The sequence below is a fragment of the Heptranchias perlo genome, chromosome 14 (genome assembly GCF_035084215.1).
Source record: "Heptranchias perlo isolate sHepPer1 chromosome 14, sHepPer1.hap1, whole genome shotgun sequence".
Taxonomy (NCBI): Eukaryota; Metazoa; Chordata; class Chondrichthyes; order Hexanchiformes; family Hexanchidae; genus Heptranchias; species Heptranchias perlo.
In genome coordinates, this window is record NC_090338.1 from 25,586,384 (window position 1) to 25,606,683 (window position 20,300).

At 38.9% G+C, this 20,300-nt stretch overlaps 1 protein-coding gene across 1 annotated transcript in view; it reads right to left on the reverse strand.

The window, feature by feature from the left end:
- Positions 1–9,255: 9,255 nt before the first annotated feature.
- Positions 9,256–20,300, reverse strand: part of LOC137332370 (gamma-aminobutyric acid receptor subunit alpha-6-like) — a 28,119-nt gene continuing 17,074 nt past the window's right edge. The window contains exons 6-8 of the mRNA XM_067996137.1: positions 18,868–19,118; positions 9,893–10,541; positions 9,256–9,295 (exon numbers count right to left, since the gene is read on the reverse strand). Of these exons, the coding sequence (XP_067852238.1) occupies positions 10,251–10,541; positions 18,868–19,118 (542 nt within the window). The 3' untranslated portion in view covers positions 9,256–9,295; positions 9,893–10,250. The remainder of the gene's footprint in view (positions 9,296–9,892; positions 10,542–18,867; positions 19,119–20,300) is intronic.

Consider the following 20,300-nt stretch of genomic DNA (forward strand, 5'->3'; position numbering starts at 1 on the left):
TCATGACACAAACATGATCAGAGTGTGCTGAATTATGTACCATCCCTAATGTTAACAACCCATTGTAGCCTGATTTAAACAGCACTGATATCCTTACAGATTTATTCCACAACTGCATATTCATTTGTTTTATTGTCTGAAAGGTAACAGAAGTTCGTCATTAAATAAAAAGGTTTTAGTAAGATCAGTCTGCAATGTTTTCCTCTGTATCACTCCACTTCATCGGTGATTGCCAACTCGTGGTCCCATCTTGAATTGTATCACCTAAATGACATTTCATATTCCTTCTCATGATGCTCCTTTCTCCAGCTGCTTGAGTAGGCTACACCTACCTAAAATGGACAACCAACATTTAAGAAAAGTGTCAAAAATTAATAGCATTTCTTGTGGAGCAAGTGATGATCTCTGACCCATGTATACATGAAATAGTAAATGTACAACATTTTTGTACAATCCAGTCAAATTTTAACAATAAATTATAGTCACAAACATATCATTTCCCCTTCTGCTGAACGTTAATCTTCCTTGTTTCCACATATACTATGAACTTACACACAAACCTGGACAACTATCCAAAAGTAACAAGTACTATTTTATGATGTTATCTTCTTTTTCATTGACGTGGATAAAGGGAAAGAAGACAGAAAGTGAGATGCAATCTTCTGAGCAAAATGTATAGAGTTAATGGAAACTTACAGCTAAATGCATTCAACTAAAAGATATATAGATCCAGTGGTTGTAAGAAGAAAATGATTTTGACTTCTCAATTTATATTTAAGGTAGGTGAAACACTTATTGGGTAATAATCTAAGTGAAACTGACTGGATCTTACATCCAGGGCTTTGAATTTTCTTTTTATGCAGTCAGTTCACATCTTTCATCTTCATGCACCACAACTGATGTATAGCCTCAGTGTATCCATAGAAACAGCAAAGAGATGTCAAATAGGTAGTACTGCAATTTCCACACCTTATTCCAGATCTACATAATAAGTTAAAGTGCATATTCTGAGCTGTAGCACTCATTAAAAGTTGCAGTAAATTAACTCTAATTTAGTACTCATAATTTAATCTGTGTGTATTCAGTTGTAAAATTCTATTAATAAAGAGCTTGTGGGTATGCAGACTGTGATAAATTTCCATTATCTCGCATATCTGTGCTAACAAACCAAAGACTATCACACATTCTATCCAGAGCTGGAATATTCCACTTACAGTTGGCCAAAGGCAATGTAACTATCCAGCTTTGGGTGGCTTAATAAACAAAGCAGCTTACCAGCTATTGAGTAACATCCATGTTTTTCTCCATTGACTTCCAATCTTTAATTGTTCCTTTGTGTGCTTTCCTGCTGCATCTTCGTGATGTGTTAAAACTGTTCCCCACTCTGCTGACCAGCTTATTGCCCAGACAAAAGGTATGTTTCATTCTTTCCTAGATTCATTTCTTTTGGATACAGATCAAGCAACAGTCAAAAACTCAAGAGGGTGCACAACAGTGCATTGGAACGCACACTTGATACCACAAAGTCATCATGATAATAATGATGTTGATTGCCAGGCTTCTCCCTACATGGAGGGATGGAAAATTAACTGGATAATCCACTATTCCCCCATCTACCTGGCTTCAAAGCGCCATTGCTGAGGGCCTAATCTATGACTCCTAAGCTCTGCCTTGGCTATGGATGGTGCATTGTGTGGCAGGACCTAATTAGAGAAAAGGGAAGAAAATAGCTTAAAAGGGGAAAGCTTTACCCTCACAGTCAATCGATCAATATCGGCAAGTTAAAAAGTAAACCAGTCCTGCTGCTTTTAATTTTGTTTTTTTTCACAGATTTAGTGATTTGCATAACTTAGTAAACATTATTTTTTAATGTTATATTGAATAATACATATTGTAAAAACAGAATACTCAACACAGAACTATAGAATACAAAATTAATTCCACTCACTGGAAGATTTTAACTTAATTAGGACTTTGTCACTTAGTGAGTTGCTAATACTTCATTACTAATAAAATAAATGTTGTATTCCAATGTTATTAATAGAATATGTAATGTAATATACTTACGAAAATAGAGTATTGACTTCTGATAATGTTAGTGTGGCCACAACTTCTGTCTGATGTACTTTGTTTTCATACCCATATAATGAACAAAATACATCACACATACATAAATTGAAATACATAGAAGTTACAAAATGGAAGTAGGCCATTTGGCCCAACCACTTTGTGTTGGTGCTTGCTCAGAATAAATAATCCTAGTCACATTTATGCACCCTGTCCCGTATCCCTTTATCTCCTTTTCCTTCATCCAGCTGTACAATATGATCTTAAATGTTGACATATGCCCCATTTTAACTCAGAGCAGGAATCAGAGGGGGCGGAGCAAGCACCCATGATGTTGCCAGCATGAGTCCCAGGCGATTTCAACTCTAGGGCCTCATTTTAATATGGTTAATGGGCTGCCCACCTGATCATGTAGTGAAACGGACAGCCTGCCCAATTTCTCCACACAATTTCCGGCAGGCCACCCGAGGCCTATTTAAAGCAGGAATACACCTCTTAAATGGAGGTTGCAATCCCTGATGCTAGATTTTGCTGTTATACTGCTGGAATGAGTAGCAGGGCTGCCCCTAGGTTTTCTGATGCATCCCTGGATGTCCCCATGGAGGAGGACAGATCAAGGAGAGAGCTACATTTCCCTAGCACCTGGAGGAGCATCACCAGGGCCACTCTCCAGCAGATGTGGACAGTGGTGGCAGACAGGGTCAGTGTTGGCAGTACCACCCTGGGACCTGACTTCAGTGTAGGAAGAAGTTTAATGACCTCACAAGAACAGCAGGAGTGAGTACACCTCTTCATCTTTATTAACAACAACTGCCAACACTCCTTTCACCCGTCCCACCCCCACCCCACTCACCACTCTCAACAATTCCATCACATCCTTCAACATACAATTACAAGGACACACTATAACATCTCTCTTTCTCATTCAAAACACACTCATCTCTTCCTTTGCTCTTTTCACACCACAAACCAGCACTATTCTCTTCTCACATCCTAGCACTTACATAACCATCAACTCCACCCACGACTCCTTCCTCACTGCACATTCCTCACACTTGGATTTCCATTCATTGCCTCTGCATCCTGATTCCATTTTGCTTCTTCTCCAACTCTCAGCACATGCACTATATGCACAAGCCCTACACAACTCCATTTACCTTTTTAACAGCCAGTCATTAACTCTCACCATCTCTTACTGCAGGACAAAACAACACATAATGCAAGGGAGAGGACCAAGAATGGGAGAGGAGTACCTAACATTGTAGCCCTCACCCAAGTGGAAGGAGTATATGTTGCCCTTTCTCAGGTTGTCAGCATGTCTGCTCCCTTACCACCCCTCAACCAACACCTACCAACAAAAAAAGTGCCCACCACCCACACTCACATTTAAATTTTGGATCATTGGCAGAAAAGAGTGGATTCCCTGCAGAACTGGGTCCCTCTCTAAATCCACACTGCCCCTCCCCTCCTCCATCCTTAGATTGTGTAATTTATGTGCTCCAAAAGCAGAATTATTTCAACATTGTGTCTCATGGGGGCATAAGAAGTAAGTAGAATATTCCTTATATTATGTAGAAGATTAAGGAAAACCCAAGGGATTATCTGGGCAATTGGACCTTGAATAGTACTTCATCTAATTTTTGGTCCGGATCTGGCATCTAAACAAATACTGTTCCACTCCCTTCAGTGGATTAGTGGTGACACCTTCGTTCTCAAAGCATTGTTAACAACTGAGTAGACTTTGTGCAGAATATCTTCCTCAATGTTCTTATTGTTCAAATGCTATTGTTATTACCAATAAAAAGGGCAGAAAATAACAAAAAATGAGCAAAGTGTACACAAAAAATTCTCTAACAAAAAGACTCAATAAAAAAATGGTATTATAGATTTTATTTTAAATCAAAGGAACAATACCAAATATACAAAGACACAATATACTCGACAACTTGAAATTTATCATCACAACATTTTCCTGCAATTTTTAAAAACTAAATATTTTGGCGGTAAGCAGAATCAAGTTATAAGAAATTCCAGTTCAAAAGTTATTGCATATTTCTACCATGGATGGAAATAAATTGTAGAGTTTTAGATCAATCATATACTGGAAAATGAGCATCTAAACAATTTGAACTGTTTCCCATTACTTAATAATTGTGTAATTATACAAATGAAGAACAGCTTTTTTTGTATATTGATAAAGTATTGATTTAGAGCATTTTATAAAGAAGTCTCACTATCAGGACCTTCCTTCAAAAAAAAATCAAACAGCGACAGAGAATTATGACCAGGGCTGTATGTTTTTCACAGAATGTAATTTCCCCCAATGTCCCTGAAGCTCACAATAATAGGGGGACTTGATGATTTGCACTGATGTGTTTTACATAGATTGTAGGAGATTTCTATGCAAATCATGAGGTGTCCTAACATCATAGAGTGTCAGGGATTGTGTGGAAAGAAATAAACTCAATGAAAAATCTACAATCCTAGTTATGAATAATTGGAACACCCCTTTGATTTCTCATTCTGTTTATTTTAAATATTGTTCAATTTATGAGTTGTAATGACACCACTGAGATATTGAGGGATTTCCCAATTCTAACAGTGTAACAGAGCAGAATTAACGTCAGTTGATGGTATCCTTAACCCAGGGTACATCAGATATGTGTATACTAATTCAGCTCCCGTCCATCAGTTCAATTAGTACTTCCTCCATGTTGTTCCCTTGTTTCAATTAAAATAAAGCAGAAATGACAAAAAACAAAGTTACACCTAATTCTTTTTAACAGGTTTACTTTTAAAATTAGTTCTGATAGCGAGAGTCCATTTTAGTCGAATTGAAACTCCTTAACATGTAGCAGAGATGGCAAAACTGAGACTTACTCAAAGTTTACAATATTTTCAGCCGCCCCTCGCCCATGGCTTACCTGTGTGTCAGCGGGCAGCCTCTGGGCTACCCAATCTTACCTGCAGGCAGCCAGCCAGCTGCCTCTCTACACCCATTTTGGGCAGACAGCTGGTCGACAGGATATAATTGAAGCCCAGGAGTTAAGATAGCCCAGGCTTCAAGTTAATGGCCGGGGGGGCGGGGTGGGGGGGGGATTGACTCTCACCCCGCTCCCAGTTAAAGTCCCTCTAAATTATGCATTATATTACTCGTTACAATAGAAATTCAAACCATGTAATAATTTTGCTTTGTAAAATAACTACAGGACATGCTGCTGTATTCAATTTGCGTGGGAGATAGGCACTATTTATATGGCTACTGTACTCATCTAAGATGTTAAACAAATAAGTTCCTCCAACATCTGCAAATCTTCTCCTGCTCTTGAGAATTGAATCCCCTGCTTTTCTGGCTGTAGAATGACTCTAGTTAGCAGAACACATACACAGGATTTTATATTGGGACTGATTTTCCTGGGAAAATAACGATAAGGCCAACAGCACTCACAATTATTCATGCGCAAATTGGACAGCAACTTCCGGCGAGCGCACATGCGCAGTTAAACGTGAAAATCCAGAAGTTGCTGTACAAGATGCACTGTCCCTCCATAAGCTGCGCGAAAATGGCATCTTGCCGTCCAGCTCCCCATTCAAATGTATTGAACGGCATGAAGTTCCTGTACTGATGTAGATACAGACTAAACTCGCCACAAAAAATTGGGGCTTGTCCATTCCAGTCTAAGTATCCTTTTAACGGTGTGGTAAGCCTTATTTACTGCCAAACAACCTCTCTGGCATTTTTACAAGTGTGGAGTCTCAGTCCTTCAGCTTTTAATTATTGTTGGAGATTTTTTTTTAAACTTCAATACTTTTTTTACATTTTCCTTCTGTCGCTTTTATCTCTCTCTCTTAATTCAATCTTTCTTACCCTTTCTTTATTTCACTTTCTGTGCCTGATTTGACATTGAATTCATTATTCTAACTTACACTTCCTGGTTCAGACTCTGCATTGCTCATTAACAATTCTTCAGCCTGACTGTTTAAGAAGATACACAGTTGCTTGCCCTGTTCACACAGGTGCAAAATCCCATAGAAAGTCTATGGGCAAGTGCAAATCTAACGAATGGCTGGCGCCCTTCGTTCGCCGCACACAGCAAAATCTGGCCCATTAAGATATACACCTGCTATAAAGTCCAGTTGTAGTTGAATTACCAGCTTTTATCCAGTGTGATATACATCAATGGGAGTTAACACTGAAGAATACTGTTTATGTGTAAGTAAAGTGATATGTATTCCTCAATGTATATACTGGAGCTGACAATTTTACATAAGGCATATAGTAACCAGACATGATCATATAATGTACAATGTAGGAGATGAACACTGAGAACCACACACCACCACATGCAAACAAATCATTAACTTTCATCTAATGCGCACTGTGTGTTGAAGTGGTCTTAAGATTCTTTGCATATGTATATAGTTTACTAATACATTTTTAAGGTTAGGAAGTCAAAAAAACACTTATACGAATAGATTGCTGCACGTTCCACCATATACGTGTCAGGGGAAAAAAACACTTCTTTATAAGTTTAATCTGGAAAATATTTTAAGCAAAATATATATCATTTTAACCATGCAAACAAACTTCTGAGCATAAAAGTAAGTTACTCCTCTAGAAAAAAAATAGACAATATGCATGCATAACAAACCAGCAGTATTGCATGTACCTCTCAGTCAGTGTTGCATGTGTAGAAAAATGGGGCACATTCAAGTAGTGCAATGTAAAATCTGAACAGATTGTCTTATTTGATAGGGGAATTTCATATCAAGTTGTCAATTCTTTCATTCTCAGTTATTTCTATTATGGCTGGAAAATTCACCTTGTCAAATAACCTGGGAAGAGATACTTTTCCGATATGACCAAACTGAAACAAAGCAACACTCTAGTTGGTAAGCAGTATCAATATATTTTATGTCTCCATCTCCGAATCTTCATGTTTTTTTCTATTTCCCTTCTACATCTGCTCCTTTATGACCTGGCATTGCTCTTACAAAGCCCTTCTAACTGCCTTCCTGTCAATACCTTTTTCTTAAGGATTTATTTCCTCACAGAATTCAAATCAAAGTTCAAAGCTAAGTTTTTGGGTAAATGAGAAGGTAATAAAGTTAGAATTTAAAATAAACCTTTAAAAAAAGTCATACTATCAAAGCAGTGAATAATGTTTGAAACATTTCCCAGTGCTGATTTATATTATATACAATCTCAAACGCTTACTTTATAATACTTTTGAGCTTTCAGTAACTGAATAAAAACAAAGTAAATACTGGAAATATTCATCATGTCAGGAAATCACTAAAACATTATATATAGGAAAGAATAGAATTTACACAAATATGTAGTTGGTCTGATTTAATAGCAGAATAATATTTCCATGTAAAGTCCACAATTTCTGTCAGATAAGGCGTAACATATGCCAAAGAGACAAAGTAGTTAGTTGTTTCATCCCATGTGTTTGTTGCTTTGGGTAACTTATCTGATTTGCTATGTGGCTTTCTTTTTATATTAATCCATGATGTTCAACATTTATATTAGAGCAACTACCAAATAAATGGCATTTTAAAGCTGCAATATTTTTTGTAGAGAAAATCCTATTTATCCTGCAGTCATCATTTTAATATATTAAAAAAAATTGAAAATAGTGAATTGTATTGTGATTTTTTTTAGGAAAAATATGTTCTTACATATGTGCAGAGAAGCCACCTTTTTAAATTAGTCGGTATTAAATTTTTCCAATAGATGAAACTACTCCAACAGAGTTACAGAGCAGTTTCATGTAAACTAAGCAGTATGGGCACAAACAGTCATCCCCTCAGGACGAGATCGACAGGATTGTTGGCCTGGAGAAGCAACTGAGCCCAACAGTATGAAAGAAGTGTATTATTATTGGTATAATCCTTAACCCAAGGTGCTTCAGGAATCTTGTCATTTCAATTGTGTGTTAGTTCAGTTCTGCCTCACTGATAGGCTCATTAACTCCACCAGAGGATGTTATCTGCACTTATTGTTTATATCAAAAATATTTAAAACTTTAAGAGAAAATAATAACTGTAAATAACTTTACATAGGAGCATTACATATGAGAGCACAGAAGTGATGTTCAATTTGTACTAGACATTGGTCAGGCCACGGTTGGAGTACTGCATGCAGTTCTGGGCATTCCATTATAGGAAATATAATGGAGCTATGGAAAGAGCTCAATAAAGATTCACTGGAATGATACAGGAATGAAAGGTTGTACTTAAAAAAACGCTCAAAAAATTGAGACTTTTTCCACTGAAACAGAATAGGTTAAGGGGAGATCCAATAGAGGTTTTTCAAGCTTTTGAAAAGTTATGAGAGGGTGAATAGTAAAAGATCGTTTCCAACAGTTGGTGAATCAGTAATAGATCCCTGGGGTTCCACTGTTTTTTAATAATTTAAGCTGTGAATATTAATTCAGCTCCTTCTCACTGGCTTGGACATTTTCATTGCACTGAGACAGTATTGGGCAACTTGCCTGTATATTTTATGTAATTTTCCAATACTGACAGTAACTGCCGTAATCAAATATTTCAATGGCAGACTCTTGTGTTTCTGCAATGATACAGAGCAGATAGAACAAGTTGCAATAAGTGAAAAATGTTCGTTGGTGCTCATCCACCCCTCCCATCGACAATCAAAGCTAGATTCCAGTATCATTGAGGATGGCACGTCAACTGTTTTGGTCTTCAGCGGTAGTGCAAAACAGGCAATAGCAAATCAGCAGCACGCTTTACACTCCACCCCATTTTCTTTTCCATTGAAGTCATTGAAAAAGAAAATTGGGCAGAGTGTAAAACAGGCTGCCGATCCGCCAATGCCCGTTTTACGCTACCGCCCATGATGAGTTTTTCCTGTACTTTCTTTTGAATAATGCGGAAATAAAGCTAAAGTCTAGCTGACTTATCTCTAGGCTAGTAAATAAAAACCTGTGTAAAATATACTGATTCATGGGTTATCCCCATCTTGTTTAATTTCCTGAGGGAAATGAATAATCACAGGTAAACTCACAAGAAAATAAAACTATGAAGACAGTCAAACAAAATTCCAAGGTATTAGTCTAATATGACATTACTCAACTCTTGCTGGTTGAATTCAATTCTGTTGCACTGTCCCCATCACCTCAGTCCACACGTTGGACTGTAGCTGTGAGTCAAGGAGAAATGATGCCATTCAGTGGAAGTCCTACCACCAGGATAGAGCAAACTGAAATTGAAAGAAAATCTGGTAATAACTCTAATGGGTTGCTGGCAAGAAAATTTGCACTGCTGTCGAGTTCATTGAATCCTTCAAGTCATCCCATTGATGTTATCACCATTCATTATTTAAACAATTTTATTTTTAAAAAACAACAGAAATAGATCTAAAAGTTGATCATGTTTCATCTGTAACTGTTTGATTTTCAAAAAGTCCTAATGGTGCAGCTTTCTTTTTAATTAACATGTTATTCCTTCCTCAAGATTGGATGGTTGAAGTGTGATTACTGCAATTTCAAATTTAGATTTTTGTTTTCTAAAAAAATATACTTTTTTCACAATTTTTTTCACCTGATCAAAAGTGTGAACAAATAAAGTCTTCAATATAGAATAAAAATAAAATTCTATAATATATTGCAGTGTTTTACTCAAACCACAGTGAGCACACAAAAGAAATCTTTTCCAAAATTTTTCTGTACTGAAGCTAAAAAAATTACTAACAATATGTTATAAGGTTCCAATACGTACAACCCACAGTATTTCCATGTGTACAAGAGTCAAACCAAAACTTGCTATGATTATAGATTGAGTCATATGGTATACTCACAGCATGTTCCATAAGAACAGAAGTGCAGAATGCGTAAAGTATACTTGGTGCATTGAGTTCAGTCCTTCAAAAGATAAATTGTACAGTATGCGCGGTCAAATTGATTTGTTGTCACTCTGATCCATTTCCTTCTTTCTTCAGTGGGTATTTTCATTTTTTATGTATTGTAAAGAATAAAAAATATGCAGAAGAGTATTTCAAGATGGTAACATATTTTGCCCCCAAGAGATTATATTGTCTTCCGAACCCTTCACTGTGCTGCTGTCTTGTACCATACTCTTTAATATCCATTATTTTTGTGTGTGTGTATATACAATATTGTTTGTTTGTATATAAATGTAACATATGACATAGAAAGTTATATATTATTTCCCATTTCCATAGTGTCTTTTGAAAGGTACACTATCCAGTATACCAGATTGAATGCTCCAAATGATAACGGGAAAAGGATCCTGGCATACTGGTCTATTTTGCTGGTGCCCGTATCAGGTTGTGGTTGATCAAATGGAAAGAGACCAGGAGGGGAGCACAGAATTGGTGGCACGTTGCTGGCAACGATGTTAGTATCTGGTTCTACGTTGGCTGCTGACTCTTTCTGAGGTGCCAAAGAGTTAATTCTTTTCTTTAAGTTGCAATTGGAATCAGAATGCTACAAAATAAAAAGAAAAACATTTTAGAAAATAGAGTGAAATGATCTTCTTTTCTGGTAAAGCTACCTTGCTACGTTTAATAGGTTTACAATACTTAAGGTGGGAAAACCCAGAGAAAGTCAATTAAAGCACAAATCAGCTGTGTAAATCCTTCAGAACTAACAAAATAGATAAGGAAAGTCTATAGATGCAAGATACATTCATGATTGTCTGACACTAGATGTGAAATGCACACCTTGTAAACACTAGGGGCTTGAGATTACACTGTGCGAATATAGGTATACAAACATTTAATAGATCTGCACAAAATTTCTTTATTCGCTATTTTAACAGATGTTAACCCATTTATTTTAAATGTGTTATCACCTCTGCTAAACTCGCAGACAAAATAAGTTCATACAACCATAGTTCAGCGTGAGTTTGCTAATATTCGTAAAGTGTAATTTCAAGGCCTGTATTCTTGTAGTTACAAAGTATGCAAGAGATAACTTCTGATAGCGAGATTATCAGATGTAAATAGAGGTTGATGTTGATACACTTGGGCCTAGAAATTCGTCCGTGCAGGACCCATTTTTTTGTCCTCCTAAGCCTCCAATATGGTGAGCAAGAAGTACCACTCAATTCTAAGATGCGCATCAATGAGTATTTGAATAGCATCAGATATTGTCAATTGTAACTGTTTTCTATGAGTCTGATGAGTCTTACAGAAGTCTAGTTTCACTAATAGATGCAAATTAAGATCTCCATATGCGCTGCAGGTCATTGCTTTCTCCTTCATATTTTGTTTAACAATTCACCTATTTGCAGAACGAATGAAAAAAAAACTTCGGCGCAAATCGGAAAAATTCTGAAGAAGTGGCTTGGTTTTAAGATTTCTATCCTTTCTTGGGATTGAAATTAAAAGTGGTCAAGCATCTTTAAATCATCTATTTATGAGATGCGTGAAATAAAGATTTTAACAATTTTGTAAGGATCTCGGAATTGGAGGATAAAATCAGTCCCACAAGGTTAGGCTAGGGCATTATTACAGATATGGGTCATTGTACTTGCTTATCAGCAGTCTGCCCTGTTCCACAGCTCAGGTGGGTTCTCAATAACAACCATTCATTTAGCTGCATCCAATACATTCATTAGAATCAAAACCTTTCAAATTGCTACGTGCTGTTGAGAATTCAAAACAAATGCGCTCCACTCATGCTCATAACTCATGCATACACAAATACACACAACTGACATCCATACAGAGATACACGGATACAGAAGCACAGAGGCATACACATACACAGTCTCACGTATACTGTATACATGTATACACATGTAACAGACGTGCAATACACACATTCCTATAATTGCAAAGAACCATACATAAACACACATTAATAAAGACACATTACAGATATGTGGAAGTAAATACAACACATGACTTAATTGTTTTATCATTTCCATTTACTTCTGTAGAAATAGATTTAAACCCTGCATTAGGAACGCAACTGTAATTTGCTTAATGCTTCTGATCTATACTGCAGGATAAAAAAAACAATTAGTCTAATAAAATACAATGGGCTGGATTTTGCTGTAAAAATAAGAGTGAGGCACTCACTGTTACTTATGTGCAAATCGAACAGTAACTTTCGGCGACCGTACATGCACAGTTAAATGCGGAAATCTGGAAGTTGCTATTCGAGATGCGATGCTCTTCCAAAAGCTGCACAAAAACGGCAACTCACCAGTTGGCTCTCCATTTAAATGAAGTGAACAGTGTGAAATTCCTGCACTGATGTTGTAGATACAGACTAAACTCACCTGAAAAAGATAGGGCTTGTTCATTCCAGTGTAAGTACACTTTTACCAGTGTAGTAAGTCTTAATTACTGCCAAGCCTCTCTGGCACTGAAAACTAACTTTTACAAGTGTGGAGTCTCATTCCTTAAGCTTCTAATTATTGTTGGACATTTAAAAAAAATTAAATCACTTTCTTTTTTTTTACTTCTTCTTTCTGTCTCTTTTATCTCTGTCTTTTAATTCGATCTTTCTTTCCCTCTCTTTATTTTGACATCATCCGAAAACACAATATCAGGTTCCACATGTACGCTGATGACACCCAGATCTACCTCAACACCACCTCTCTCGACGCCTCCACTGTCTCTCATTTGTCATACTGCTTTTCTGACATCCAGTACTGGATGAGCAAAAATTTTCTCCAACTAAATATTGGGAAGACCAAAGCCATTGTCTTGACTCCATCCCTCTCCCTGGCCACTGTCTGAGGCTGAACCAGACATTCACAACCTTGGCATCTATTTAACCCTGAGATGAACCTCCAATCACATATCCGCTCCATCACCAAGACCGCCTCCGTAACATCAACTGTATCTGCCCCTGCCTCATACATGCCCTTGTTACCTCTAGACTCGACTAATCCAATGCTCTCCTGGCTGACCTCCCATCTTTCACCCTCCATAAACTTGAGCTCATCCAAAACTCTGCTGTCTGTATCCTAACTCGCACCAAGTGCTGTTCACCCATCACCCCTGTGCTTGCTGACCTACATTGGCTCTCTGTCCGGGAACACCTCAATTTATCATCCCTGCTTTCAAATCCCTCCATGGTCTTGCCCCTCCCAATCTCTGTAACCTCCTCCAGCCTTACAACCCTTCAAGATCTCTGCACTCCTCCAATTCTTGCCTCTTGCGCATCCCCAATTTTAATCGCTCCACCATTGGCAGTCGTGCCTTCAACTGCCCAGGCCCTAAGTTCTGGAATTTCTTCCCTAAACCTCTCCATATCTCTACCTCTCTCTCCTCCTTTAAGATGCTCCTTAAAACCTACCTCTTTGATGGGAGGTTTAGAGGGGATTTGAGAAAGAACTTTTTCACCCAGAGGGTGGTTGGAGTCTGGAACTCACTGCCTGAAAGGGTTGTGGAGGCAGGAACCCTCACAACATTCAAGAAGCATTTGGATGAGCACTTGAAATGCCATAGCATACAAGGCTACGGACCAAATGCTGGAATATGGGATTAGAGTAGACAGGGCTGATGGCCGGCGCGGACACGATGGGCCGAAGGGCCTCTATCCGTGCTGTATGACTCTATGACTCTATGACTCTATGACCAGCCTTTTGGTCACCTGTCCTAATATCCCCAATTTGGCTCGTGTCAAATTTTGTTTGATAATGCTCCTGTGAAGCGTCTTGGGACATTTTACTATGTTAATGGCGCTATAAAAAAGCAAGTTGTTGTTGTTATTATTACTGTACTTGATTTGACATTGAATTCACTATTCTAACTCACACTTTCTGGTTATGACAGCGCTGTTATTAACGATTCTTCAATCTGATTGGTTAGGGAGATACACAGTTGCTTGCCCTGTTCACACAGGTCCCAGATGCCTTTTAGAGGGCGCCACATCATTTGGCTGTCCCGTTTACAGTAACTTGCCATGCAAAAGCTCATAGAAAGTCTATGGGCAAGTGCAAGTCTAACGAATGGCTGGCACGTTCAGTCGCCACTCACAGCAAAATCCGGCCCAATGAGTCTTTAATAAAGTGCATGTATTTTATTGGCCAATGCTTCTTTTTTTGTCAAAAACAAAATGTGCACAGCTTTTCAACCTATGTCATTAAAATTTCCTCACCTTTCCAAAGTATATGGGGCTGATCTAATTCATCTACATAACTGTGTGCAGTTCTGGTCACCTAATTACTGAAAGAATATTATTGCCTTTGAGAGGGTACAAAGAAGTGCAACTATAGTGATTTTTTTAACTGTCACTCTTTTAGTTCAGGATTTGAGAGACTAGCATACATGTTACTGGACCTACAATTCTGATACTGGAATGAGCTTGATTTAGTTGCGTAAACATAGAGAGCCAACTCATGGACACTCTCCCAGAAATCAAATCCCATCTTTATGGGACCAGGAGCATCAGGAAGGCACCTCTGGTACCCACAAGAAAGGTTCGGTCTCCGCTGCCCTGGACTCCCTTCCACCTTCCCTCCCTTGAAACCCTGCCAAAACCTCTCCACACAACTTACCCTTCAGAAATTATAAAACTGTTTGATCTAAATCTTTCGGAGAGGTGTTGAGGGCTTCTGGTGGCAAGATCCTCAGCTAAGTGGAAGAAATAGATTGATAGTATTTTGTCACAAAAAGCAGTGACACTATCACCATATTTTTACAAACAAACGAATGGGAATTTATCTCAGGAACAAATTCTTCTACAAATTAACATGTTAGGCAAATCACTATATTCAGTCAAACTGGTTGGATTTACCTAAGAATGGGAAACAAAACAGTACTTTAGAGTCTTATGTAATTAAACATTGGGTAATTAAGCATGGGGTACTCCATTATCCCTTATTCTTTGAACACTACTCCTGACACTTAAACTACCACAGCCAGATGTGGAAAAATAGCATTGCAGAGATTCATAACAGCTATTTGAAAGCAACAATATTTGGTTACTAACCAGAGACTTACAGAGTAATAGAAGACAATTATTTCAAATTTGATGTTAGCTTTCAATATACCTGCATTCTGATTGGTTGTTGACTGTCTATTCAAAATTGATTGAAGATCCTGCAGTATGATTGAGGACAGCTTCATACAGCAACCCCACTGAACACTAACATTAGCAGACAAATAAAATCATCCTTGCATGTATACAACCTTCAATTCTGCACTTAGGAAACACTGCCTAGTATGGAAAACTATTTATTTGATGTTTCATATTTTTAGAAGCTCTTCCACATTATTCTTTTTCCAATACTCCTCACATTAAAAACACCTACAAATGCACACAGGAAATGATATTTTTACTCATCTCATATCATTACCATGATCTGTAAAAGCAATCAATTTGCTACTAAAATCCACAGAAGAACATGGCATTAATTTTACTGACATTTTCTCGCACTGAAAAGGTAATATCAAATAGCAGCCAGAAAAGGTCAGCTGACCCTGATCAATTCATGTGCAGTATTTTTCTCCAAATTTCTGTCACTCCTTCTCTGTCTCTTCAGCATTTCTCTTTCTCAAATGCATGTTTCTAATTTCTCTCTCCACATGTACAAATATGTACACACACACACTCTCTGATCACTTTCTCTCACAATACAGAATAAGAAGAGTAGAGAAGTCCCTCAATCATTGTTGTTGCACATTATCCTTTTCCTGGTGATTAGTAAGACATGAAAAAGTAGCAGGTGCTCATTGCTCCTAAAGAGATGATGGTAATTTTTCTTAACTTTGAAAACAATTTATAGGAATTACCTTTCCCTTCCCTGTGATTCCAAGGTCCTTCCTAGCCCTGCTCTATGCCATCAAGAACCTGCTCCATGTCTGTACAAAGGGTAGTATAGCAGAACAAACAAACTCTTTAATCATTCAGTGAACTTCTCTCTTCTTTGCCTTATATAGCATGTGTGAGAGGGGGAGAAACGGCAGATGGGAGATTGTGGCTGGGAGAGCGATGATGAAAATTCTGCAGTTTGTACCAGTTAGGGTCAGCTTTTCCTTTCTAGGTGTCAGCCTTGGCTCAGTAGCAGCTCTTAATCAGAAGATTGTGGGTTTTAGTCCCAGTCCAGAGATTTAAGCATCTAATCTAACAGAGGAGTTCTCCTGGTTTTCTGGCAAACATTTATCCCTCAACCAACATAATTGAACAACACCAAATTATAGTCCAGCAATTTTATTTTAAATTCACAAGCTTTCGGAGGCTTCCTCCTTCCTCAGGTAACGTTCACCTGAGGAAGAAGGAAGCCTCCGAAAGCTTGTGAATTTAAAATAAAATTGCTGGACTATAACTTGGTGTTGTAAAATTGTTTACAATTGTCAACCCCAGTCCATCACCGGCATCTCCACATCACAACATAATTGAAACAGTTTATCTGGTCATTTATCTCGTTGCTGTTTGTAGGACCTTGCTGTGTAAACATTGACTGCTGGTTGTAAAGTGTTTAGGGATGTCACGTCATGAAAGGTGCTATATAAATACAAGACTTTTTTTAGTTACTTAAACACCAATCAAACCCAGAAAATGTCTGCTAGTATTTTGTCATGATTTAATTACACTTTATCCATACAACACCTTGATCTCTTTAATGCTGGAACTGTTTCAGAATGTAAAAGGCAATCACCTTAGCTATGCAATATCGCTAACAAAATAGTTGTAAACTTCTGAATTTGTATTTGAAAACTTTTATCATTAGTTAGTTTTATTTACTTTGGATCTACTTTTGTGGAAAAATGGCAGCTATCAGTACTGAAACTGGCTGATGATCCACACCATGGGCCCAATATTATGAGGGAGGTGGGTTGCCAGCGGGGGGTCGACTGGGCGCGTGGGTAAGCAACCAATAAAATCGATGGGTTCCCCATGCGATCATAAGTAAATTGAAGCCACTTAACTTGGCTTCCGGGTTTCGTGAACTGCGCACCCGCATCATAGGCTGTCAGCTAGAGGAGCCCTATTTAAAGGGGCAGTCCTCCACTGACTGATGCTGCAGAAAATAGGCAAAATTACAGCATGGAGCAGCCCAGGGGGAAGGCTTCTCCCAGGTTTAATGATGCCTCACTCCAAGTCCTACTGGATGGGATGAGGAGGAGGGGGAGGTCAGAGATCTTCTCCACGGTGGACGGGAGGAAGTGGCCTGCCTCTGCCACCACGAAGGCCTGGCTCGAGGTGGCAGAGGAGGTCACCAGCACCACCAACATATCACGCACCTGCATACAGTGCAGGAGGCGCTTCAATGACCTAAGTGAGTACATTTACTCATTCCCCTACACTCCGTCTGCCACATCACCGCCCCCACCCCACATCTCCTTCTGCACTGCCAACACTACTCTATCACATCACTCCTCACACCCACTCAAAGCTCATCCTCATCTTACCTGCACTTACTCACCTCCCCAGTACTCATCCCACCACTACCACTCAACCCAATCCTCATACAATCTCATGGCTCTGCCACGTACTCACCTTCTCGTGCATCTCTTTCACAGTCAGCCTCACCCATCTGCCACTACCTGTGCTGCAGCCACAGGGCATGCATCACATATGTGTAGTAGGAAGCGTAAGGCAAACGTGTCGTGTGCATGAAGGGGATGCACAAGGGTGTTTGAGGGTTTGTCATGGTTTTTACTTATATTTGATTTCTGATCAACTCACATTACATATTATATTGTCACCACTACTGCCACGTCTTGGCCATTCTCGACTGGCTTGTGCAATAATGCCCTTTCATGAGGTTCTCCATGAACACTCTTGATAATACCATTGGGTCACCCTACAGTGGGTGTATGTGTAGTTGCACGACTACTTTGTGCAGGTGCCTGTTGCGCAGCACTGTGCTGTGCGGCTCCACACGGCGGAGGTGGACGGCATGCCTGGCGAGGCTGGTGATGAATGCAGCAATGGATGCCCCCGCACAACCCCATCCTGACGGTGTGAGTGTGAGGGGGTCCACAAAGTAGGTAAATGTGTTTGGACAGCAGAGTTTAGGGTATGATTTAATAATATTGTGTGTGGAGACAACGGTGTGGCAGGCAAAACTTTGTCTGAGGTGACAGAGTGCCCTGCTGCAATGAATGAGGGTTTACCCCACACCTGTTAAATGGACCTTTGCAGCTGCCACTGGCTACTGGCTGCAACACGTCTGTTTAAACAGGGAGTGTTTCCCCCAGCATGGGAAACATACTCTGGGTAGTCCAAAATCCGAATCCTCCTAAAGTCTCCAACTAATGAGATCTGTAAACGACCTCAAGTACTCAGATAATGATCTTAAGTGGGATCCCGCCGGCTTTGATTGCCGGTGGGAGTCCCGCATACGGGGGCTGCGCACTTACCGATTCGCGTCATTGGGGAACCCGGAAGTGAGCGGGTTGGAGCTGGGCTCCGGACCCGCTCCGGGAATCCCCAATTTTAGGAGCCCCCCCACCATGAACGGACCCGCTCGGCCATCCGAAAATTGACCCCCATGTCTTTAATAAATGATGGTTACATGTAGGGATAATGATGGTGATATAATTACTATAAGTGTATAAAGAAACAACCTACAGTTGATAACTTGGAGGTTCTGTAACAAATATATATGACTGAGGTTTTAATTTTGTTTATGTACACAGAGGAGTAAAATATACTCTATTACTAATTTCATACATTATGCTTCACATTACCTTACTCCCTGTATAAAGTTATCTTCTGGAAACAAAGTCAATTACATTTTCATTATGCCAGATAAGATAATGCACTAATAAACAGGCAATTTACAAATGATGGTGTTATCATGGCTTTGTCTTATCTTGTCAACAGGAGTGGGCTTACTTACCAAGACTATCTCCTCCGATTCAGACACTCCTGTCACTGCTGACAATTCTGCTGTTCTGGACACTTTCCTTAGGGCTTTTTGAGCCTTAAGATTTGTGAAGTAGTTTACAGCTGCAAATTCGATGAGTGCAGAAAAGACAAAAGCGAAACATACAGCTATGAACCAATCCATAGCAGTAGCGTAGGACACTTTTGGTAGCGAGTGGCGTGCGCTGATGCTTAGTGTAGTCATGGTTAAAACTGTAGTGATACCTTCAGCAATTTAAAAAGAAAGACAGTTAATCTACTTAGCATTGTTAATTAGCAGTTCTGATGAAAGGTCATCAACCTGAAACACTGGGGCAGAACTTAACTCAGTTCACGTGCCGCTCCTAATGGTGTCCATCCCAACTGACGTCGAATCTATCGGAGCAAGTTTGCGAATGCGCACATGCACTTAAAAACCCAGAAATCGTGAACTTGCTCTGATTGGTTCAATGGCGTTTTGACAGTCCCGAATTAAAGAGCCAACTATGCCACAATCACCAAACAAACATGAACTTACCCATCTGCCCAGCTGGAACGAAGATACTTACGTTATGAGAAGATATGCTTGAAAATACCAGCCCTACACTACTTTTTAAAAGCACGAAGACTTATAATGACTGCAAAACAACATTTTAAAAATGTGGAATATCTAATTATTCCTATTTTAATATTTTTTGTTCATTAAAAAATTTATTAAAAAATAAAAATGTTATTTTTTAAAACTTTTAATTTCTGTATGTTTCAGTACATTATAAATCATTTCCTTGCCTTTTTATAATAAGGTATGTTATTATGTTAAATTTTTATTTAGACTAACATAGGGAATGTCACTTTAAATTTACGAGTTTAATTTGCCTTCTTGTGGGCGGGGCTTGCAGTCCCACAGTGTTTCCATGCACACATGGCCTGCACTGATATCGGAACGCACCACTGAGGAAGATCTCAAAATCCAGCGAATTTATGCCGTAGGCCACGCAGTAAGTACATTCGTACTTTTTATCCGCAGGAGGTGCGGCCTTCCCACGCCGGTCAGAGCCAGTTCCGGCCCGTTAACTCTGCTTCTCTCTCCACAGATGCTGCTTGACCTGCTGAGTATTTCAAGATTTTCTGTTTTTATTTCAGGTTTCCAGCATCTGCAGTATTTTGCTTTTGTTTTAGCATTGTTAGTGTTTGGAGTAAATAACAAAGCAACAGATTTGAAGGCCAAAAATCATTACTTTTTTTTTAACTGTGATTTTCTTTAATCTCTTATGACTTAGTCACCTATGGTAAGCATTATCTCTGACCGAGAGGGCATGGAAGCAAGCTACTCCTAAATGTCCCCCAAAGTGTGTTTACTTCTATCCACTCTTAGTTAGATTGTCAAATTATGGTACATTTTGTGGTATGGACCCTTGCCCACTAGAA